A 23,760-nucleotide genomic window follows, 5' to 3' on the forward strand; every position below is an offset into this window, starting at 1 on the left:
TCCTCGCATAATGGGTATGGCGACTCTCAAATTTTATATATTTCTATACCATTTCTCCAAGGGACAGTATATTACCTTCCCAATGAAGTGCTTCTCAATAGCATATGATTTGACGACTCCCTCTCCATTTTAGCTCTCTTTTTCCCCTAATTTCTGAATCATGTCATACTAAGCTATATGACTGGCTTATGAATTCAAACGTTGAGCTTTACAGCTATATCATACCGTCCCAGTTAAGCTCGCTACTTGTAATGTTTCAGCTATGTTTGTTTATCATTGTTCCATCATCACTATGTGGGAAAGTAGTGACATTTGTAAGACATAATCACTATACCCTCGTCTGTATTGGGTCTAACTGTTGTTGTGTTGTATGAGAACCACATTTAATTGAGTTTGTTGAAGCATATACCTAGTACTTCTTCTATAGTCTCCTAACAGGTACGAATTTCTAAAACAAAATTCAATTGCCCGGCACCATTGTCCAAAACTGACCATGTCTTTGGCCCTTCTGGGTCATCTTTGAAGTTTTCTCATAGAAGCAACAAAAGCCGGCTCTAACATTTATAATTCTGATTGTGTGAAGATTATGAGCATACTTTAACGAAACATCCATAAAAAGCCGGCGGCTCCATATATGCTTTGTTTGAGCTATAAAATGAGAATGTAACCGGCATAAAATCCTTACGATTCAGTACTCTGATTTCTATCATTTGATCATTATGGTTTCTGGTTATATCCTGAAACTTACTATTGTCCTCACTCTTCTCTTGTTCCTTAGACTTTCTTTGGCCCATGGAGCCACTGCTGACACAAAGGTAATGAAGGAGAGGATCTACAGTCCTCTGGTTTACAGTTCATGCATCACGGTGTTAGAGAGCCAACATTTGTTCTCACTCTTTTAGAAATAAAACAGAGTACTATGAACACTTCTCCGAAAGATTCTTGCATTTGTATGGAGAAGCGTAGTTAACGAGCAATGTTTATCTGTGCTCCTTCAGAAAGAGTGTAAGAATACAAGTCGGAAGTGTGAATAATATGTCCCCTAACATAACCCGCAAAACAAGGTCATATGTTGTCAATTACTACAAAGAATCTACTTGTGGTACTCAGGTTAAAAGAGTAGTATTGGGTTCCATGTACTTCAAGCAGGGTGAATCTCAACGCTGCAAGTTCTGGCCATGCGTGGCTGTCGCATTTGTAGTTTCATTTTATGTTATTACTTTACTTTTTAATCAAATGAGTAAAGATAGTTCATTATAAGATTGAAATCAGTCACAAGTGGTTTTGATATGGTATGAAAAATTTTCTAGCAGTAAAATAGCTGCAACCACCTATTAGTATGGACTACAACTTTTTCTCCCTTGGACAATCCAAGTATAAGCAGAATAAAAAACCCCAACTCCCACCTAATTAATATAGTGAACTATATATGCATGATTTAAATTCAAATTCCATTTTCCTTTTCATTTTGCAGCACTATATTGTTTACATGGGGCACCACTCGCACCCCAACTCGGAATCTGTCATCAGAGCTAACCATGAGATTCTTGCTTCAGTCACCGGCAGGTAGGACACTAATTTGACTACTTTATGCAGCTATATCATCTCTCTCAGTTTCGAGGTTTTTGCAGATTATTATAGCATAATATTATTTACTTGGAATAATTTTCAGTTCCGGTGGACAAGAAGCAGCACTTAACCATTACAGTAAAAGTTTCCAAGGCTTCTCAGCCAAGCTTACACCAGATCAAGCTCAACAACTTGCTGGTAATTGTGACTCTTATATTATTCTGTTCTACAAGACCAGAAACTCCTTACACTAAAAAACATAAGAAAAAATGGTAATTTATCAGAACATCTTTCGGTCTCTTATCATTTCTCGAGTTGACTTGTGTTCATGTATTACAGAACATGATTCGGTTATTTCGGTGTTTGAGAGCAAGACAAAAAGACTGAGCACAACACATTCCTGGGATTTTCTAGGCGTAGACGCTACTCCTAATTACAATCAAATGCCAATGGGCTCCAAATCCAATGTCATTGTTGGTGTAATTGACAGTGGTATATAACTATATATAGCTTCTTTTTCCTCTCATCTGTCTCCTCTCGTATTCTCTCATGATTATATATGTTCTACAGGAGTTTGGCCAGAGTCAGAGAGCTTCAATGATGAAGGATTAGGACCTGTGCCAGCTAAATTCAGAGGAGAGTGTGTTACTGGTCAGAATTTTACATTGGCCAACTGCAACAGGTACCCTACACGTCCTAGAATTATAATTCATTCTTATAACTCTTACACAGACCAACAAAAAAAAAAAATAATAATAATAATTATCGGTCCCTAAATTTTCACACTAGTCTCACTTACACTCTCAAATCCCTACTGTCCATTATTTTGTCAACTCCGGCAACCATTCCCTCCAGTCGAGGAAATAGTGGATAGTAGGGCTTTTAGGAGGTAAACTGCAACAAAATAAAAGTGAAGGTGTAAAATGACAGTAGTATGAAAAGTTGGGGTTTGCTGAAAATAAGCCTGGATAGAAATAAATACTCATAACTGTATAATGGCTTGAAAAGTTGGTTCTACTTGACAGTACGAGTGAACAATGTTTGATAATGTATGTTCAGACTTCAGACTCTAAAAGTCTAACAATTGGTTTTCTATTTGCAGAAAAATCATAGGCTCTCGCTTCTATTATCATGGATTTGAAGTAGAAAATGGGCCACTTGAGTCCTTTGCACCTCTTCCTTTCTTCAGATCAGCTCGAGATGCTGATGGACATGGGAGTCACACTGCCTCCACGATAGCTGGATCTGCAGTAACTAATGTCAGCTTCTTGGGAATGGCCACAGGAACTGCAAGAGGCGGTGCAGAAAGTGCCAGACTTGCTATCTACAAGGCATGTTGGTTCGGCTTGTGTAGTGATGCAGACCTTCTTTCAGCTCTGGATGATGCCATTGGTGATGGTGTCGATATTCTGTCCCTTTCCCTTGGCCCTGATCCTCCACAGCCAACATATTTTGAAGATGCAGTCTCCATTGGAGCTTTCCATGCATTCCAGAAAGGAATACTTGTTTCTGCATCAGCAGGGAACTCTGGTTTCCCTAGTACTGCATGCAATGTAGCTCCCTGGATTCTCACTGTTGCTGCAAGCACTTTGGATAGAGAATTCCATTCAAACGTTTATCTGGGAAATTCACAAATACTAAAGGTGTAGTTGGCATCAAATATTCCAGCAGCCTTTAATGATCAGTCACATAACTACACATGTAACTGACCTTTGGCTATAAATTTTGTGATTTCAGGGTTCCTCTTTAAACCCACTGAAGATGGATAAGTCTTACAGTTTGATTGCTGCAAGTGTTGCAGCTGCCCCTGGAGTCACAGCAAAGAATGCAAGGTAATTTTCCTTTTCACACATTTGATGCTTCCACACACACACTCAAAACAGGCTCCTTAGCACCAACAATAAAAATAAATAAATAAAAAATAAAAAAGCACATGTTTCGATATTGTGCTAATAATACTTCCAATTTGTATTCAAATTTCAAATTTTTTTTTTATTTGGTTGAATTTCGATATTCAACCTAATATATCTAATATGACTTGACATGTTAAGGTCTTAAAACTGTCTTTTTCTTTCTTTTTATTTTCTTTTATCAGCTTCTGCAAGGACAATACTCTAAATGCAAGCTTAATTAATGGAAAAATCGTTGTGTGCACCTTTGAGACATTTACCGACAACCGAAGGGAAAAAAGTATAGTTGTAAGACAAGGTGGTGGTGTAGGAATGATTCTTGTGGATCCATTTCTCAAAGATGTTGGCTTTGAGTTTGTCATCCCGGCCACCCTAATTGGTCAAGAAGAAGCAGCACAGCTTCAAGCATACATGACAACAGAGAAGTGAGTTTTCTAAGCTTGCTTGCCCTATATCTGCAGTGGCAGCAATGAAAAGTAAATAAACTGAAAGTTACGGATATCCCACAATTCAGTGTTGCTAGCCATTGAGAAGGTCAAAATTGATAAGAAATTTGACTGTATTTTTGTTTCAGGTACCCAGTTGCTAGAATCTCACAAACGACAACAATTCTGAATACTAAACCTGCACCTGAGATGGCAGTGTTCTCCTCCATGGGGCCAAATATCATAACCCCAGACATTATCAAAGTAAGTTCTATCAAAATTTTCATTTATCTCCTCAAATAAATCCAAAATAGATAAAGTTTATTATTAATGCTCCAATATGGATAAAGGCCATCATCAGTGCTATGTCCTAGATTAAATGTACAACTGAATTTCCTAATCATAGCCAACTGTGCAACTTCGTATTGCAGCCAGATATTACAGGACCTGGGGTGAATATCTTAGCAGCATGGTCTCCGGTCTCAACTACACCCACAGCAGAAAGGTCTGTCAATTATAACATCATTTCTGGCACCTCGATGTCTTGTCCACATGTATCTGCAGTTGCAGCAACTTTGAAATCATATCGACCTTCCTGGAGTCCAGCAGCCATAATGTCTGCAATAATGACAACAGGTCAGTATAGTTGAAAACGTTTTAGTAATATATTCAACTAGCTGAATACAAGATTTTTCTGACTGACTGAAATAATCTCAACTAGCTTTGTATTCAAATATTTCTTTCATATGTTGTTGCAGCAACAGCTCTAGACAACAACAAACGCCCTATTGGGAGAGATCCAAATGGCACCCCTACCACACCTTTTGACTACGGATCTGGACACATTAACCCAGTTGCAGCAATTGATCCTGGACTTGTATATGATTTTGATTCCCATGACATAATCGACTTTCTCTGCAGCACTGGGGCTAGCACTCTGCAACTGAAAAACCTCACGGGTAATCTAGTTTATTGCCAGAAGCCTTCTAAACCTTCCTACAATTTTAACTACCCTTCCATTGGCGTGTCAAAAATGAGTGGAAGGCTATCTGTTCAGCGTACAGTTACTTATTACGGCAAAGGCCCAACGGTATATGCTGCATATGTAGACTACCCAGCAGGTGTAAATGTTACAGTAACACCAGCTAAACTCAAGTTTACAAATACCGGGGAAAAGATGTCTTTCTGTGTTGATTTCACCCCCCTCAAGAATAGTAATGGAAGCTTTGTGTTTGGAGCTCTGACATGGAGTAATGGTATTCAGAATGTTAGGAGTCCTATTGGTCTTAATGTGCTTTCAACATAGACACAAAAGCCCTTCAACATGTTTCAGATACTAAATCATACAAGATGATTGCATTTGTCAATTGTCATCCAAAGCTATGAAGTGAAATGTATTTGTGTATTAGATCAAAAGTTAATTGTTACTTCCTATAGACTTTCATTTCGAAAACTACTCATTAAATCCCTTTCATTTATAAGTGGCATGCTGAATTAGAGAGCCAAAGAGCACAACACTAGAGAGAAAGTTAAGCATCTCATTAGCTTTATGAAACATGCAAGTTATCTTATTAGTTATAGACGATATGTTGTCCTCGTACTTTAGCGTTCTAGGTACGGTTAGTGAAGTAAAATTTCATGGTCTTTTTTCCCAATTAGCAGTTTCATCTATGACACAGTTCGTCAACCTCACCTGACTGCTTTAACAACTATAACAAAAGTTTTCAATTGATCTATATCTTTTCCATGGAACTGTGAAGGAAATGCAAGGTCCAATACCTAAAAATGTTCATTAGGTTTATCATAATACTCACACATGAAATTTCTCAAACGTGTTGGGAAAAAAAAGAAAAGAAAAAAGGACTCAAAGGTTCCATATACTCAAGGCTTTAAGTTTTCAATTCAGTTTATGAAGAAAATTAAACTGTTAATGCATTAGTAGCACATCAGAAACGAAATAGTCGTATAGCATAAATAATCCTCAAAATATTAAATTGGTACTCTCACATACCTCACAAACAGGAGTGGTGGTGATAAAATTTCCCGACTTCATGGACCAACCAAGGACCACAAGCAAATGCTACCCAGAATGAATTTTCCACGAGACTGTTAATTGGTACTGTCACATGCCTTGCAAATTGGAGTGCTGGCAAATAACTCCAGACCACATGAACCAACCAACTACCATTGGAGATAAATTGTCACCAAAGAGAAAAATTTATCCCAGGATGGTCCATGAGACTGTTGATCTCGTCATCTTTGAAAATTTAAAACCTTGGTATACAACTCTTCTTTATTGGGAAATACCATTGGGTTCTCGCACACCACATAAATCTAAGTACAGCTGCTAGTTGGTGGCATGACTTAAATTTTGCATGGTAAGTTAAGAATAAACTTCTCATGCTACAATCTGTGTTTTCCCCTGATGAAATTTATGCATCATCTAGAGGCTAGAAGTCATGCAGCTGCTTTGTTTGAAGGTGTTCTTGATCACTTGCACGAGAACCCTTCCAAACTTATTGTTAAATCCTTTTCCCCAATGGGGTCTCACCAATAATCTCCACAAGAGCATAAACCACCCTTGAAGTGGTGGTATCGATTTGAATCTCTGACAACTATATCCCTCGCTTCTATCACCGAAATTAATTTAATAACAGTGTGACAGTCTCCACATACCCTAAGATTTTTCAAAATCTGGATAGGAGATCCTGGAGGTTTGGCAATCAATCCAAAAGCAATGGCCAGCCTCTCACTGTGTTGATAAAGAAAGGCTGCTTTGTGTTCCTCTTCAACATCATGGAGCACGTAGTTTGTATCAGGCTGATAACCCATATCCTTCAATCGGTTATTCAACTCATCAAGTTTTGAGTATATACGGTCTGACATGGGATGTGAAACATCACCGGCCAAGAATGTATAGGTCTTGTTCTTCACCTCAATCCAGCTATACCCAGGTTGCTTTTTCACTTTTCTTTCATCCATCAACTTCCTCACTTTATCTCTCTCTTGCCAGTTTCCAGCTGCAGCATAAATATTTGACAACAGAACATAAGCAGCGGAATCTTGGGGCTGAAGTGAAATAAGCTTTTCTGCTGCGAGTTTTCCCAGCTCTAAGTTGCGGTGAACACGGCAAGCACCCAAGAGAGCTCGCCACACATTTGCATCTGCAGTGAAGGGCATGCTGTTTATAAGATTCATCGCTTTTTCAAGCTTTCCGGCTCGGCTGTACAGATCAACCATACAAGAATAGTGCTCCATTGTAGGATCAATATTGTAATCCTGGACCATAATATTGAAAAATCTTTTACCTTCATCTATTAAGCCTGCATGAGTACAGGCAGAGATTATGAGAATGAATGTTATCCCATCAATTTCCAAATTTTGTCTACGCATCTCCTCAAATATTTCAAGAACCTTATTCCCCTGACCATGTTGTGCGTATCCAGAGATCATAGAGTTCCACGAAACTAAGTCTCTCTCACCTTGTCTCTTGAAAACTTCATTTGCACTTTCAATATTCCCCATCTTTGCATACATGGTGACAAGAGCACTACTTAGACACAAAGTATTGTTCAACCTGAGTTTAATTGAGCAAGCATGAAATTGTTTCCCCTGCTCCACTGTTGCTGAAGGTCCAGCGCAAGCATTAATGATACTAGACAAAGTAAACTCGTTAGGTTTGACCCCTTTTCTTGTCAACTGGAGGAAAATTTTAATAGCTCCCACGGTGTCTTCTATTTGAGCATATCCAGCAAGCATTGCTGACCATGCTACAATGTCCTTCTCGTCAATCGTTTGGAAAACTTTTTCAGCTTCAGGAACATTTCCCGTCTTAACATAAGCGTCTATGAGTGAAGTTCCTACAGAAGGTGACTTCTCATAATTAGTTTTTATAACTTGTGCATGCACTTGGAATATAGATATAGAAGGGTGGGCCATAATGATGGCAGAATAAGTGAAATCATTTGGTCTAACACCTTCTCTGCTCATTTTACAGAATAACTTCACTCCTTTCTCTGTTCCACCATTCTGCAGGTACCCGCTGATCATGGCCGTCCAAGTTACTACACTCTGAACACCTTGCATCATGGAGAACATATTATAAGCATCGTCCATTTCACTGCACTTACTGTAAGCCACCAGGATTGCTGTTTCAATATTGCGATGGGATGCCAACCCACTCTTCAAAACACGGCAATGTAGCTGTCTTGCAAAACCCAATTCTTCATAGTTAGCACATAACTTGATAACAGTAACAAATATCGGTTGCGTGAACTTAATACCAGCAAGCCCCATCTGATTAAACATTTCAAAAGCTTCCAACTCAAGCCCATTCGTAACATAACCTGCAACCAAGCTATTCCATGTAACCTCATCTCTACTTGGCATACTATCAAAAACAGCTCTAGCCTCACTAACCATCCCTGACTTTAAATACATGTTAATCAACGAATTGCACAAGAATGTAATCGCCACATAACCATTCTTTATAACCACGGCATGAACCTGATTTCCCTTCTCAACCAACCCATCATCTGCCAAAACTCCAAGCACAGCCACATACGTAAACGGGTTCGGCTTATTTCCTTCCATTTGCATCTGCGAAAACAACTCCAACGCCTGGTCATTCAATCCGTTTCTTGCGTAACCCGAAATCAATGAAGTCCATGACACTACATTCGTCTCCCTCATCTCATCAAAGACTCTCCTCCCCTCCACAACACCCTCGGTTTTCATATACATATCGACAAGAGAGGTCCCAACACTAACGTCTTCCCCAAGCCCGGACTTGACACACTGACAATGCACTTGTCTACCCACAACTTGATCACACAAGCTTCCACAAGCCTTGACCACAGAAGACAGAACCGACCCATTGACCGGTAGACCGGCCCGGGAAGCACCCAGAAAGAGGTTGATGGCTTCATGGTTGCGGTCATTGCGAGTGTACTCGAAGAGTAAGTGGGTGTATTCTAAGGGGTCTCTCTGGGGAGTTTTATCGAACAGATGGTGTGCATTTATAGTGTTGCTGGGTTTGGGAGTGAAGGGAATGGGGTGAGAGTGAGAGAGACGTTTGGTATGAGATGAAAGGTGGGTTTGTGTGAGAGCTCGCTTTGTGTAAGAGATTGCAAGGCCCGGTTTGGTCATGCTCTCAAAAGTCTTTCGTTTTGGTCTGAACCAAGATTGGAGAAATTGAGGAAGAAATTGCTTCTTTACTTTTATGCTCTCATGCCTATTTTCCAATCACTCTTCTTGGGTCCATTCTCAAAAGTCTTTCGTTTTGGTCTCGCTTTGTGTAAGAAATTGCTTCCCCATCTTCATTCTACACCGCTTCTTTACTTTCATGGTTTTTCGGCTAAATTGGGTCCATTCTCGTCCTACATCACATGCAATCCACAATGACGATTGAACCGCCAGTCCCTCATCCTTTAATTTGGGCTGAGACGATTTTAATGCAAATGACTTTATAGTTTATACAAAACTTGAGCTTGGTTTGTCTTGCAATTCTTGACGAGCATACTTAGCTTACTTAAATTAGGGGGTTTTGTCTATTTACACCATTTTTAGAGATTTTTTTCCCACTTACCCCATTAAGTTTTTTTAATTCTCTCTTACCCAAAACACTCTAAGGAGGTCTTCCCTAATACCCCATTAAGATTTTTTTTTTTTTTTTAATTTTTTTTAATACCATTTTACCCTTACCCCTTTGTTACTTAGAGAGAGAGAAACCATGTGAGACTTCGCCGGAGCCTGGTCCCGGCCGCCGGAATCCGGCAAACTTTCGCCGGAATCCGGTCACCGGCTGCCGCCCACCGGAATTTGCTGAAAATCTCACTGAAAAGTTTTTTTGCCCCCAATAGACGACTATCAACCATGTATTGCCCTCCAATAGATGACTATCAGCCATGTATTGCCCCCCAATAGACGACTATCAGCCATGTATTGCCCCCCAATAGACGACCATCAGCCATGTATTGCCCCCCAATAGACGTCTATTACCCCCCAATAGGACTTTCAGTTGCTAAAATGAGAACTAATCTCCCTAAATTTAGACAAATAAAACTTTGATTACAGAAAAAAACAAGGAGATTACATAAATTCAAAACGTCTATTGCCCCCCAATAGCCGTCTATTGCCCTCCAATAGAGGGGTAATAGACGTCAATTAGAGAGCAATAGACATTCAAAACTTTTTTTTTCCTTTTTCCTTTCCTTCTGTCCCGTTACTTAAAAAAAAAAAAAAAAAAAACTAGAAATTGATTTGGGCACCCAGAGAAAAGCTCTGGGCACCCAATCACCTTTCTCCTCTGCCACAGCCTGGGTCGAGCACCGGCGGCGTCCAGGAGGCCATCGAAGACGTCGTGTGGTCGTCGTTGTCAGCGCCGGCCGAGCTTGGGCGAGCTGCAGCAGAATCCGAGCAAAAGTCGACCAGCACCAGCGAGGCAGTTGGACGCGGTCGAGCTCACCGGCGAGTTGCACGGAATCTGGGCGTTGCAGCAGTTGGACGCGGTCGTTGTTAGAGCGACAGCGGTTGGACGCTGTCGAGCTCACCTGCGAGTTGCAGCAGAACCTGGGCGAGAGGTCGAACCTCGCCGGAGTTGGAGATCCGGGAGCGATGAGAGAGAGAGAGAGAGACGGAGAGAGAGCAGATCGGAGAGGAATGAGATAGAGAGAGAGAGCAGGTCGGAGAGCGATGAGAGGGAGAGAGAGAGAGAGCAAACGGAGAGGGATGAGTGAGAGAGAGAGTTCAGATCGTGGAGAGAGGAGAGAGACATAGAGGCACGATGTAAATTCATTAATTAGCTTAGGGTGAAATTGTCATTTTGTTTTAAAATGGGCAAGTGAGAACAAAAATCTCTTGCTGGGGTAAGTGGGATAATTTTCCCTCATTTTGGGGCTTTGGGTCAAGGACCCTTAAATTAGAATATTTAGCCCTTTCAAAAAAAAAAAGAGAAAATGCTTATTTACCCAATTTTAGCTTAAAATTTGCCCACTTACTCCACCAACTGTTTTTTAACCTCATTTACCCAAAACACTCTAAGGGATTATTTCCCTATTACCCAATTAATTCTTTTTTATTTTTTTTTGAGACTTTTTTGCCCTCTCCTTCTTTCTCACTTAGAGAGAGAAGTCGTTGGATACCTTGCTGGACTCCGGTGACTAGTGGCCGGCCGCGGACTCCGGTGACCGGAATCCGACGACCGGTCCCTAATAATACTCAGTAACCATATTATTGCCCCCCAGTAATCATATTATTGCCCCCCAATAATCATATTACTGCCTCCCAAAAATCATATTATTGCCTCCAATAATCCTATTATTGTTGTCCAGTGAATTGTATGAACTCCCAAAACCAAAATGAATACACTACAGGCACAATTGATCAATTTATAATCATATTATTGGCTCCCAATAATCATATTAGTGCCTCCCAATAATCATATTATTGCCCCACAATACAAAGTCCAATGTATTTACTGCCTCCCAATAGACCACCAAAAATGCACCATTTTGTAGGATTCACAGATAATTTGACTTTAATACACAGAAAACAACAGGTAATTTATCAAAACACCACACTATAGTGAACCCTGTCCCTCGTATCAAAGTCTACTGGTGGCCAATAATGTGTCTACTGCCCCCCAGTAGACCATCAAACAAACCCCACAGTTACATTGCAATCTCATGATACCGAAAAAAAAAAAAATGCTCTGGGCACCCATCAACGTGTGAGGCCGGCTGTTTTTTTAGCCGGTGCTTTCTGCGGCGGGTTGGGGTCTCTTTGTTTCGGGTTGGGCTTCCCCTGTGGACACCCATGCTTCTCCAGCCTGATTCCGGCACGATTCCGACCGGACTCTTCTCCAGTCTCTCACTTGCAGCCCTTCTCCGACCGGTCCCAGCCCCAACGCAGCCCATCTCCAGTCGCTCACCTGCAGCCCATCACCGCAGCGCATCTCCGACCGGTCCCATCTCCGCCTTCGTCTTCCTCAGGTCCTCTTCTCCAGTCTCTCACCTGCAGCCCATCTCCGACAGGCCTCAGATCGGTGATCCGTGATTGAGGATGGTCGGCACCAGACCAGTGATCGGCACCAGAACGGTGTTCGGTGATTGGCAGAGGTCGACGAAGATGGGGATTGGGATGTGCTAGCCGGCGCCGAGATCGAGGTCGACGAAGAAGGTGTTGAAGGCGTGGTCGCCACTGCCGGCTGGAGAGAGAGAGAGAGAGAGAGAGAGAGAGAGAGAGAGAGAGAGAGAGAGAGAGAGAGAGAGAGAGAGAGAGAGAGAGAGAGAGAGAGAGAGAGAGAGGAGGTGGAGATCGGGGGGAGAGCGAGAGAGTTTGGGAAAGAGAGAGAGACTGAGAGGAGATGGATGAGTTTAAATTTAATTAATAGGGGCAAAACTGTCACTAGAGGTTAGATTGGGTAAATGGGGTTAAAAAACTGGTGCGGGAGTAAGTGGGCAATGTTTAGTCTAAAATTGGGTAAGTGGTCACGGCCAAAAAAAAAAAAAAAAAAATATTTAGCTATACTAAATGAGCTCAGTCCAAAAAATTAAGTTTGTTCCACCCGTTATTGTAAAAAAAGAACTGAAAAAAAAAAAAAAAAAAAAAAAACCCATAGTCCTCCATTTAATAGCTAGTTCAAAGAAGATTGCATATTTAACAAGCAGTACAGTATCAGCAATCCGAGCTCAAATTGGGAATATTATTGGGCCTGAAATGTTCGTAGTGGGCTTTCGTTTTCTCGCGTACCCCCCACCTCTGTGACACGCTGGCTCTCGGTGGAATTACAAAACGAATAAAAAAGAGAAAAGTAGAAAAGGAAAAAAGAAAACCCTCACATCTCGGTGCATTTCAAAATCTTCCAAAATTCTCAGTCGGTTCTCACACTCCCCCTTTCTTCACTTTTCTTCTCTCCCTCTCTTCCCATCTCTCTCTCTCACTCTGCAACTTTCGCAATCAAAGCCCCCCCCCCCCCCACAATCGACCTCCTTAGAGATTTGACCGTTGAAAAAGTAGTTACATCCATTTTAGGGTTTTGGTTTGTTTACGCTAGGTTAAAACTTAGGGTTTTGGAATTAAGTAGCAGAGAGAGATGATTGCGGAGAAGCCCAGTTGGATTAAGCACGAAGGACTGCAGATATTCTCCATTGATGTTCAGCCCGGTGGGCTTAGGCTTGCCACCGGTGGGGGCGATCACAAGGTCTGCCTCTGTTTCTCTATTTGCTTTTTGTTTATCAAAATGTAGGAACTCTCTGGTTTTGATTTTTTGGTTTAGTATATGGAATGTGGGAAACGAAGCCGGAAATTTAGTTTTCTCCTGAGCAAAAACAATACATCTATTTTGGCTTAGTTTGTTGGAATTTTCAATTTATTAGTCTGCGTTGTTGCCGCCGGAGAAATTTGATGGCGAAATAGGTTTGAAATTTTGTCTAGTGTTGTGTTGTGTTTTGATTGAGAGGTTCCAAGGATCTGAATTCTTATTGAGGAATTGTGTAATCAGACTTGGAGAATTGATTTATGTCGATGAAATCCGAATTTGAGTTTGGATTTTATGACAGAGTGGGTTTGAAATACTAGAGAAAAATGTGTTATTTTAACTTCAGTGAGTTTTCTGCAACATGATGTAGGAATCACTTCATTTATGATTGTTAGCATTCTGAAGAAGCAGTGTAAACGAAGTACTCGAGTATAAATTTATTATTTTAAAATCCATAAATGCAGCCTAACTTGGCAATCCGCAAACTGAGGATAACATGTCGGTAATGATGGATATCTTGATAGCTGCTTGACTCAAATACTTCAACCTCACACCCTCCATAACACTGCCAATCTGGAAGTTTTATTTTCTCTGAGTTAATGTCCACCAGAAAACACTTTGTTTTGTTTGCTGTCGGACCTGAAACTGCATTATAAAGTTTGAGTAGCTCTGATAAGTCCCAGAACAGCTTTGTTTTGGACCTATCAAGAAGAAGATGGTCTTGTCAGAGAATTGGTGCGGGACTTCTTCTGTATCCCGTTCACACCGCAACTCTTTATAATGAAAGTTATTACAATAATTTTGATAAATATTATAAACAAATAATTGTAAATACTTCAAAGTGATTTCATCACTTGCATGCTTGATTTGGAGGGGATTCTGTGTCCTTTAGTATTTTTTTCCTAGATTAGGTTTGAGAATTGTTGATTAGATTTGGTGTTTGAACAGCCACACAATGATGTTGATGTGGGAATATCTTGCATTAGACACTTTGATTATTGTTAATTTTATGGTGTCAACCGTACTAACATATGGAAGTTGTTTCTTCCTTACTTTTCCAATTGCAGGTACGAATATGGAACATGAAATCTCTTGGCCGGGATATGGAAAATGAGGACTCAACTCAGAGGCTACTTGCAACCCTCCGTGATCACTTTGGTTCTGTTAACTGTGTTAGGTGGGCCAAGCACAGTCGTTATGTTGCAACAGGATCTGATGATCAAGTGATTCTAATTCATGAGAGGAAGCCTGGTTCAGGAACCACCGAGTTTGGCAGTGGAGAGCCCCCTGATGTTGAGAATTGGAAAGTTATAATGACTTTGAGAGGGCATACTGCAGATGTGGTAATGCCATTGCTTCTACTGTTCGATTAGTTGTTTTGAATAAATTATGTTTTGTTTCATGATATGATCTACCTTTTGTTTCTCAAAATTACCACATGTTGCTTTTGGTATTTCTTTCTTCAAGGTGCAGTTAATCTGACCTTGGGAGTTACCTGTTGATTATTCTTTTCTAAAGCTTCCTCTTTTGAAATCTATGAATTTATAATTTAGGTGTTTTATTTAAATTTCTATAAGTAAATGTTATGAATTTGTAGTCCCCAGCAGGTTTGCCTAACTGGTTTGTTCCCTTTCCATGCTTAAAAAAGTAGGTGGATCTTAATTGGTCTCCAGATGACTCGATGTTGGCCAGTGGAAGTTTAGATAATACTATACATATCTGGAATATGAGCAATGGTATTTGCACTGCTGTTCTTAGGGGTCACTCTAGCCTGGTTAAAGGAGTTACTTGGGATCCCATTGGCTCGTTCATAGCAAGTCAATCAGACGATAAGACAGTAATTATTTGGAAGACAAGCGACTGGAGTCTTGCTCACAGGACTGACGGTCACTGGGCAAAATCAGTATGTCAATTGTGTTTATGAAGTATATATTTTACAACAATTGCTAAGATCAACTTCTGACCAGTCTTTATTGTTTCAGCTTGGATCTACCTTTTTCAGGCGTCTTGGATGGTCACCTTGTGGTCACTTCATTACTACTACTCATGGATTCCAGAAACCCAGGCATTCAGCACCTGTTCTTGAGAGAGGCGAATGGTCTGCCACATTTGACTTCCTAGGACATAATGCTCCTATAATCGTTGTGAAGTTTAACCATTCAATGTTTATGAGGAAGTTTACCAATGCTCAGGAAGGGAAAACTGCACCTGTGGGGTGGACTAATGGGGCTTCGAAGACAGGAGGGAAAGAACCACAACCTTATAATGTTATTGCAATTGGGAGTCAGGACCGGACAATAACTGTATGGACGACTGCAAGCCCACGTCCTCTATTTGTTGCAAAGCATTTCTTTACTCAAAGTGTTGTGGATTTGTCCTGGTATGTTTGTCGTTTCAAGAAACAATTTAATCTAAAGATTGTTTTTATTTTTTATTTTTTTAATACATAATTTCTTTTCCTTTTGAAAACAGGAGCCCTGATGGTTATTCGCTCTTTGCATGTTCTTTGGATGGTTCGGTGGCTACTTTCCATTTTGAGGTGAAAGAACTTGGTCACCGGTTAAGCGATGCAGAATTAGATGAGTTGAAGAGAAATCGTTATGGTGATGTTAGAGGTCGGCAAGCAAACTTAGCTGAAAGCCCAGCACAGTTATTGCTTGAAGCAGCTTCTGCTAAGCAAGTGGCAAGCAAAAAGGTCTCTCTGGATGTTCAACAAAATCACATGCTTGAGAAACCTTCTGCTCATGTGGGGGTTGCAACAAAAGCTTCTGAGACTCAGCTTGCTGATATGAAAAAGAGTGGAGGTGCTGCTCCTGATTGTATAAATAAAGTTTCGATGGCTACCCGAATATCTGGTCCTGTGAAGCAAAGAGAATATAGACGCCCTGATGGTAGAAAAAGGATTACTCCAGAAGCAGTTGGGGTGCCTTCCCAGCAGGAAAATATCTCTATGGGGGCTCAGTCCCAAGCACTTGACTTCCCTCCCATGTCTTCTGATCATAGGAAGGATGATAATGGTTTAGTTGTTGCTGATAGTGGCATTAGAGAAACTTCTTTCAGGGGAACACTTGGCCGAAACACTGATACAAAGGAAAGATATGGGGCCACTGCCAGAGCTATGATTACTGAAAGTCTGGTTATTGAGAAGGTTCCTGCTTCCACAAGCAGAGATGAAAGCATAAATGTGGAACAAACAGGAAATGTGAAGGCGTGTAACTCAGTAGGCTCTAGTAGTTCTATTCTTTCAATCCGGGTGTTTGATAAGAAGGAATGGGAAGACACAGTGCCAATTTGTTTGGAAGCTCGACCTTGGGAACAAGCTGCAAATGATGTGTTTGGCATGGGAAATACATTTATTACGAAAGAAACTGAAATCACTTGCACAAGGGGGTTGCAAACTCTTTGGTCTGATAGGATATCTGGGAAAGTCACTGTTTTAGCTGGAAATGTAAACTTTTGGGCTGTTGGCTGTGAAGATGGTTGCATACAGGTCAGTTTTTAATCTCCTCATACTTATCCACATGTTTTTTATTATTTTTTTATTATTTTTTTGTATGATAAACAGCGATCCGCATATTATCATAATAAGGACAAAGTTATGTGTACATTTTAAGTTCTGCTCTTAGTGGTTGCACCTCACATCATCTTATTATAAATTTAACTGTTAAGTTGCATTCCAGAAGTCCCATATAAAATGAAGCCTAATTGCTATTGAATATTTATTTGGCGAATTTGTTGTTAAAACTAATGTAGAGAGGTGGACTAATGAATCTGTCGAGAATGGATAAAACGATAGAGAAATAAATTAGAAAGTCTTTAGTCATTTAGATTTGCTGTAGACTGTAGTCTTCTAGTAGTGTTTTCATGTGTCTTCTAGATGTTTCATTAGGACACATTTCTTTGTATTGGATCATTTTAGTTTTCCGAAGGCATTTTTTTGTCAGTGATTAATGTTTGAGACTTTTTATGATTTCTAGAGTCATTACTAGGGGTCCTTTAATTTTGGTCTGTTTCTAGTATCTTCTGTAGCTCTGTATAAGAGGATCCTATACTCCTGAAAATTAGTGAATGAAATTGCTTGTGTTTTTTTTCAAACAGTTTCTCTCGACTGAAAGTCGTGAGAATTCTTGGTTTGTTTCCAGATTTCCCTTTATTCTCATCTTTTCCCTTCATTCCCAAATCTTTTAACCATGGCATCCCTTTCCCCATAGATTATAACTCTTAGATTCACCCCCAGAGACCTTAAACACAGTGACCCCTTGGTTGTCCTATATCACAAAGTTGTCAATGCCAACTTTTGGGTTTCACTTTGAATTGTAGAAATAAAACCATAACATCCCAATCATACAAAAAGCACCAGGATTTATAGTGGTGACCCGAGTCTGTGGATTCAGACTACATCCACTTTGGTGTTTTTTTATATTCTCAGATACAAACTGAGAAATACATGTAACAACAGTGTGGCTTTAAGGTAGCAACCATGAATAAAAGGGACCTATTGAAGGTGGGAGAGGCCTCCTTATATAGAGTAGCGGATAGTCTCATCTGACAGTATCTGTTACAAATAGTGATGCCTTCTTGTACATCCACTAGTTTCAGATCTCACCTTGCTCTTTCTAATAAATCTACTTCTGTGAATTGTCTACGAAGCGCCCTCAAAGCCTATAGCATTACTCCTTTACAATAGTTGTTTTTACAGATTATAGCTGCAGAAGATGCTAATACAGCTAGTAGGTTCAGAGTTTAGCATTTTCTTTTCTTTTTAAACTGCTCTTTCCATGTCCAATGTTTACATCTGTAGAGAGGGTTTTGCCACCATCAACTGCGTAAAGTTTTTCTTACCATGCATTAAATTCCTTTTGCTAGAGGGTTCCTAGGCTGATAAATGAATGTAAGGTATACTTAATATGATATAGCTGAAGACATTGAGATACACTGTGATCTATTTCTACTGCAATGGTAGACAGAAGTATATAACCACTTGCACTAAGTGGTGGGATATCTGACATATCAAATTTTTCTGGTTCCCTTGAGTAGGTTTACACAAAGTGTGGGAGACGTGCTATGCCAACAATGATGGTAGGATCTGCTGCAATATTTATAGATTGTGACGAGTGCTGGAAGTTGTTTTTGGTCACAAAAAAAGGATCCTTGTATCTGTGGGATCTATTCACACGGAACTGTCTCCTTAATGATTCCTTGACATCTCTAGTTACTTCAAACCCAAACCCATCTGCAAAAGATGCAGGTACTAGATTGAACTTGTCTTTGGATACATGGAGATACTTTTTGTTTTCTAGTTGGCTCTCTGGCTCAAAGCCATTTCTTTTCAGTATGACAGTTAGATATTGTTTAACGTCATGAACATTCCTGACCACTGGTTGCTTTTATTTATTTATCCTCATTTTCCATGCTTTCCAGGCATAATCAAAGTTATATCAGCAAAACTATCAAGATCTGGATCACCTATTGTTGTTCTTGCGACTCGTCATGCATTCCTCTTCGACATGGGCCTGATGTGTTGGCTTAGGGTTGCAGATGACTGCTTTCCTGGGTCAAATTTTGCAAGTTCTTGGAATTTAACTTCAACTCAGAGTGGCGAGCTGGCTGCATTGCAGGTTGATGTTAGGAAATATTTGGCCAGGAAGCCGGTTTGGAGCAGGTTTGTTGCTTGAAAATTTGGATTTTTGGAGACCATATTAATATGTTTGACCTCCATAATGTAGTGTAGTGTTTTGCTCTCGAAACTCATTAGGTTGTGTTGTCTTGTAGGGTGACTGATGACGGAGTACAGACACGTGCTCATTTGGAAGCTCAGTTGGCTTCTTCACTGGCTTTGAAGTCCCCTTCCGAATATCGCCAATGTCTCCTATCATACATACGCTTCCTTGCAAGGTATTTATATTCATCCCTTGTAGCAAGACCTGTTGTTTCCTACTGAATCTTAGTATATGTAGGTACTCCTGCTATTCCTTGTGGCCCCCTCTCTCTTGTTCTATTCGTAGATGTTGATTAACTACAGTATAACCCTTATAAATGAATAATGTTAGGACCACAGAAATTATTACTTTAGAGGAGTTATTATATTATCGATAAATGAATAATTATTAATTTATTGATAAATAAATACTTATTACTTTATAGAGAGATGATCAAGATTCAGATGACAGTTGTGCTCTACCAATTGTAACTTTGAATAACTACTTGCTACAAAATGAAAAAACATACCAAATTTGGTGAATGCATTGCAAAAAATCAAGGATAAAGTTCAATGCGGTTTACAAGGAAAAAGCAAAGTACTATAAAAGGATATTTTGAGAAATAGTTAAATTGAGAAAATAGAAATTGTTAAAAATTCCTTAATATGTACTATGAATTTTTATATACTATTTATTTTATGTATTTCATCAATTATTAATATTTTTTGTGATATTTCTTTTTATGTATTTTATCAGTTATTACTTTATATATTTGCTGGATCTTAAAGGATGTCTAAAAAAATTATTATCTTATGCATTTAGCGAGGTTATTACTAAAATACATCAGTCCCGAGTTGGGACCGGAGAAATTTATTATTTAATCGAGGTTATCAATTTATTGAATATTCATTTATCGAGGTTTTACTGTATGTGAAATTATTTATCGTATCTATAAATACATGTTCATTATTGGTGCTTTCTTCAACTTTCTCCGGTATGCTCTACTGCATCTTTTCTGGTGACATCGACTTTTACCCTATATATGTCATTAACTCATTATCTTTAACAAAAGAAACAGTGTGTACTTAGTTTACAAATGTCTTTAACTAAAGAAAACAGTGTGTACTTAGTTTGCAAATGTGAAACTTGAAAAGTATTAAATTATGTTAAAGATTTCCAAGAATTTCTTTCAATTCCCTTCCCTCCTATCTTATCTCTTTCCCCACTTGCTGACTGAAATTATGTAAGATTCAGGCATCAGTGCAAGTGTATCCTTTAGAGTCAGTTGCGTTGATACAAGTTTGAAAAACCTTACTACTTCTTGTTGACTTCTGTAGCACTTTTTCTAGTATGTTTGGCATGTATACATTTTCATGACTAAGATGTTGTGCTAGTAGCTGTATACACATCTGGTGTTCTCTTATCTCTAACCATGTTATTTTGCATATAGATTAGTTTCTACATCATCTACTGGTTTAACTTCTAGTATACTAGACGCCAAACACACCCTATGGGTGTGGATAATTACGTGGGCAGTTATTTCACAGAATGTGGAGAAAATTACTCCACCTTTTTTGTTTTTTATTTTTATGTTTTTGTTAAATTTCTTTTCTTTTTCTTTTTCTTTTTCTTTTATCTTGTGAATTGGCCTTTTTGTCCTTCTTGAATATATCTGTTCAAAGGTTTATTATTTGAGGGATATTTCGGTAAAAAAATTCTGTTTTGGTTTACAAACTCTCTTCTCTTAATAATAGTATAGATACATAGTAACTCTATGTTCTCTTAATAATATTATAGATACATAGTAACTCTATGTTGACTTCTATAGCGCTTTGTCTAGCATTTTTTGGCTTGTATACATTTTCATCATTAAGATGTTTTGCAAGTATTTGTATACATACATCTGATGTTCTCTCTGCATCATCTACTGGTTTAACTTCTAGTTTACATGGTAACTCTATGTTTTAATGGATTTCAGAGAAGCAGATGAGTCCCGTTTGCGAGAAGTCTGTGAGAGTTTTCTTGGACCTCCTACTGGAATGATGGAAAATACATCTTTACATTCGAAGAACTTAGCATGGGATCCTTGTGTCCTTGTAAGTCCTACAGAGTACAGACGCTTGTGGATTTGAACCTAAAACCTTTTCAATTTATTTACCCCTTAATGTTTTTTTAAGAAAGTGTTTTGATCTGTGGTCACAATAGATACTTATGTGTGGAATCAGTTTAATTTATTTTATTTTTTACTTTCACTTCTACCGGTTCTTGCTTGGCTTGGCAACGGTCAAGCAGTGTGTGATTAATTTGTTAATCTAAGATAACATGACTTTCAATTACGGTTTTTGGCTAGGGTGTAGGATACCATTAAAGTATTAGACTTGGCATGAAATTGTTTCCTTCCAATTTGTGTTACCCAGTTATGAAACTAGTTTTTGGCATGGTAGCCTGAGAAAGTTTTCTATCTGTTGGTGGTACTTACATTTTCCGTTGCTTGCCTTCTTGTGCAGGGAATGAGGAAACATAAACTTTTACGAGAAGAAATTCTTCCAGCAATGGCTTCAAATAGGAAAGTACAACGATTGCTTAATGAATTCATGGATCTCATTTCCGAATATGAAAGTGTTGAAACAAATATAGAGAAAAAATCTCACGCTTCACCAACAGAGAATGCACCAGCAGCTGAATTAATGGACTCTTCCCCAACGGTGACAAATCAACTGAACTTGGTACCTGCACCAACAGATCCAATGAAGTCTGTTCATGCTTCAACTGATATAGTGGACTCCTCCCAGGTAGCATTAAATCAAGAAAATTCTGCTCCACTAGCTAAAGATAAATTTGATTCAGATCAACCACCACCAGTGATCGATCAAGTTAGTCTTACCTCACAAGATGCAGGTTCTTAATTTTCGCAACTTATACCTTCTAAGAAAGTGTCAGATATAGGGCATGCTAACATTAGTTGAACACAGTTCTCTCGAAGAATGACATCAGTATATCTCTAGTCCATTTGACCTATGACAGATTTGAGTCCATTTTTCTGACCACCTATCTACTTAAACTAGCTACCCACAAGTATACGCTCTGTTAAAGCCTCCCATTTGTGGTGAATTATCTGTATGAGTTCCTTTCAGATGTGCAATTGGTTATTTGACAGAGTCACACCTTAAATGCAGTAAAAAATGACGTTAGGAATTTGTGTCTCTTTGCATCTGTAGTTGTGTCACTTGTGTGTACAGCATAATCTTTCCATATAAGATAGCTACTATACTATACATTTCAAACTGATCCCTGTACAATGTTTAAGATGTGGATCTTGTTTCTTGTACAATCCTATGTTATGAAACAGCAACAATTGATACATTAAGGGCATTATTAAGGGTTGTACATTGCAGTGATTTCATTTTTCTTTTATCTAATTGTAATGTAACACATCTTTTAATAAACCGCCGACCTTTCAGGTTTGCTATTTTGTCAAATTAGATTTTTATGTCAATTCGGAGGTTTTACCCCAGTTTGGTAAGACCATATACAATTATATTCCTTTACTTGATTGTACTGAAAGAAACTGTAGCTATTGTCACTACCAGTGTCATTTCAAACTATAAGAGATCATTAGCTAAACGTGATCAGAGTTGAATCCGAGGAGAAGCTCTCAACACAAGGACAACTCATTCCTGTAGAAGGTTGTCAGTTTGTTGTGACCTGCAGGAATGAGTTCTTATGTCAGTACAAAGATGTTAGGTAAGTTTTTTCTGGGTCAGTGCAAGCTCCTAATTCCTGAGGCTTGGGGAGGTCTTCAACCTACCCTGTGTTTAGCCTGCTAGAAGACTTATTGTTTCTACTGAAGAATACGGAACGGGAAGTGTGTGTGGATCATGATGGGGAGAGAGAGAGAGAGAGATAACACCGCATGTATAGTGGTTCACCTTGCCCTTGAGGTAAGGCTACGTCCACTTAGATAGTTTATTATGAGTGAGGTCAAGTGACCTTTGTAGTGATACAAGTATAGGGATCATGGATCCATCCATCACCAAGAAGGGGAGGACTTCCCTTTATAGCTAAGGGAAGTCCCCATCTATTCTATATTTCCGATGTGGGATACAATGTACATATTGCTTCTCTTGAAGCCTCTTGGAGAGCATGGGAGGGTGGCCTCCCTATGAGGTACTGGCCGACTTCCACCATAGCGAGGTAGCTCGGGTGTCGGAGTACCGGATGCATGTTGTAGGCGGGACTAGCTATGCCGCGGGGCCCACCTAAGAGGTCGTTGCTTATGCTTGGCGGTATGTAGTATAAGTGATATCAACACTTATGTAACTGGTTGGAGGCCTCCCCGAGGTATTATTTGACATTTATATGCTTGTGATCGAAGAAAATCCGTAGGAGAAATTTGAGTTCAGGGGGAAAGTCGAGATGTTTGGAGGGGAAAGTTGGATTTGGATTCTCCTCACAACACTATTCCACTGTTGATGAATTCCGCCGAACCACCAGAAACCGTCGCTGTCGTACATCACAACATCAACACTGCTGGAGTGATCCCTAAACACATTTAGTCAAGAAACAGTACCACAATAGTATAAGCACCGTCAATATTGTTGGAGAGTGCCCCAATAATCAATTAGTGAAGAATGTTTCATGCCCGTTTAAAGTCATCACCATCAGTTTATGTTTTGGGACACAGACATTCGAATGGACCCAGATTTTTTTGGACATATTTATATGCTTTATACTTCTATCCTTTTCATGAACTGGAAGATCTTTAGCACATGGATTTGTTTTAGCCTAGCTTCCCCAACAAGCATGGCACATTCCCTTTCTCTGTGAGGAAGGTGAAGCAAATGGTGGGAAATGAATGGCATTGGTCTTTGTTAGTAACCATCCATCCTAATAGCGAT

At 39.4% G+C, this 23,760-nt stretch overlaps 3 protein-coding genes across 5 annotated transcripts; 2 read left to right on the top strand and 1 right to left on the bottom strand.

Annotated features, from left to right (window-relative positions):
* The first annotated feature begins 629 nt into the window (after positions 1-629).
* Positions 630-5,348, top strand: LOC133733454 (subtilisin-like serine-protease S). 2 transcript variants are annotated; one of them, XM_062161073.1, is made up of 11 exons: positions 630-815; positions 1,475-1,566; positions 1,673-1,767; positions 1,909-2,061; positions 2,140-2,251; positions 2,672-3,212; positions 3,307-3,401; positions 3,665-3,904; positions 4,054-4,168; positions 4,336-4,540; positions 4,663-5,348. In XM_062161073.1, exons 1-11 carry the CDS (start codon positions 720-722, stop codon positions 5,208-5,210), a joined length of 2,292 nt encoding a protein of 763 aa, XP_062017057.1. In that variant the 5' UTR covers positions 630-719; the 3' UTR covers positions 5,211-5,348. The 2 variants fall into 2 exon arrangements, with proteins under 2 accessions (XP_062017057.1, XP_062017058.1); XM_062161074.1 differs by having other exon boundaries at positions 4,669-5,348.
* On the bottom strand, positions 4,384-9,275 carry LOC133733453 (pentatricopeptide repeat-containing protein At2g27610). The gene is made up of 2 exons (XM_062161071.1): positions 5,916-9,275; positions 4,384-4,522 (listed from the first exon to the last, which is right to left on the bottom strand). The coding sequence occupies exon 1, from the start codon at positions 9,050-9,052 to the stop codon at positions 6,452-6,454; it is 2,601 nt and encodes an 866-aa protein (XP_062017055.1). The 5' UTR covers positions 9,053-9,275; the 3' UTR covers positions 4,384-4,522; positions 5,916-6,451.
* A 3,466-nt stretch (positions 9,276-12,741) lies between these two features.
* LOC133733462 (protein HIRA-like) lies at positions 12,742-22,341 on the top strand. Of its 2 annotated transcripts, XM_062161082.1 has the most exons (10): positions 12,742-13,106; positions 14,231-14,506; positions 14,815-15,066; positions 15,146-15,543; positions 15,636-16,653; positions 18,201-18,411; positions 18,585-18,825; positions 18,936-19,058; positions 20,841-20,958; positions 21,370-22,341. In XM_062161082.1, the coding sequence occupies exons 1-10, from the start codon at positions 12,999-13,001 to the stop codon at positions 21,766-21,768; spliced, it is 3,144 nt and encodes a 1,047-aa protein (XP_062017066.1). In that variant the 5' UTR covers positions 12,742-12,998; the 3' UTR covers positions 21,769-22,341. The 2 variants fall into 2 exon arrangements, with proteins under 2 accessions (XP_062017066.1, XP_062017067.1); XM_062161083.1 differs by lacking the exon at positions 12,742-13,106 and having other exon boundaries at positions 14,368-14,506; positions 14,812-15,066.
* The last annotated feature ends 1,419 nt before the right edge of the window (positions 22,342-23,760 follow it).

This window comes from Rosa rugosa, chromosome 2 (genome assembly GCF_958449725.1).
Source record: "Rosa rugosa chromosome 2, drRosRugo1.1, whole genome shotgun sequence".
Lineage (NCBI taxonomy): Eukaryota > Viridiplantae > Streptophyta > Magnoliopsida > Rosales > Rosaceae > Rosa > Rosa rugosa.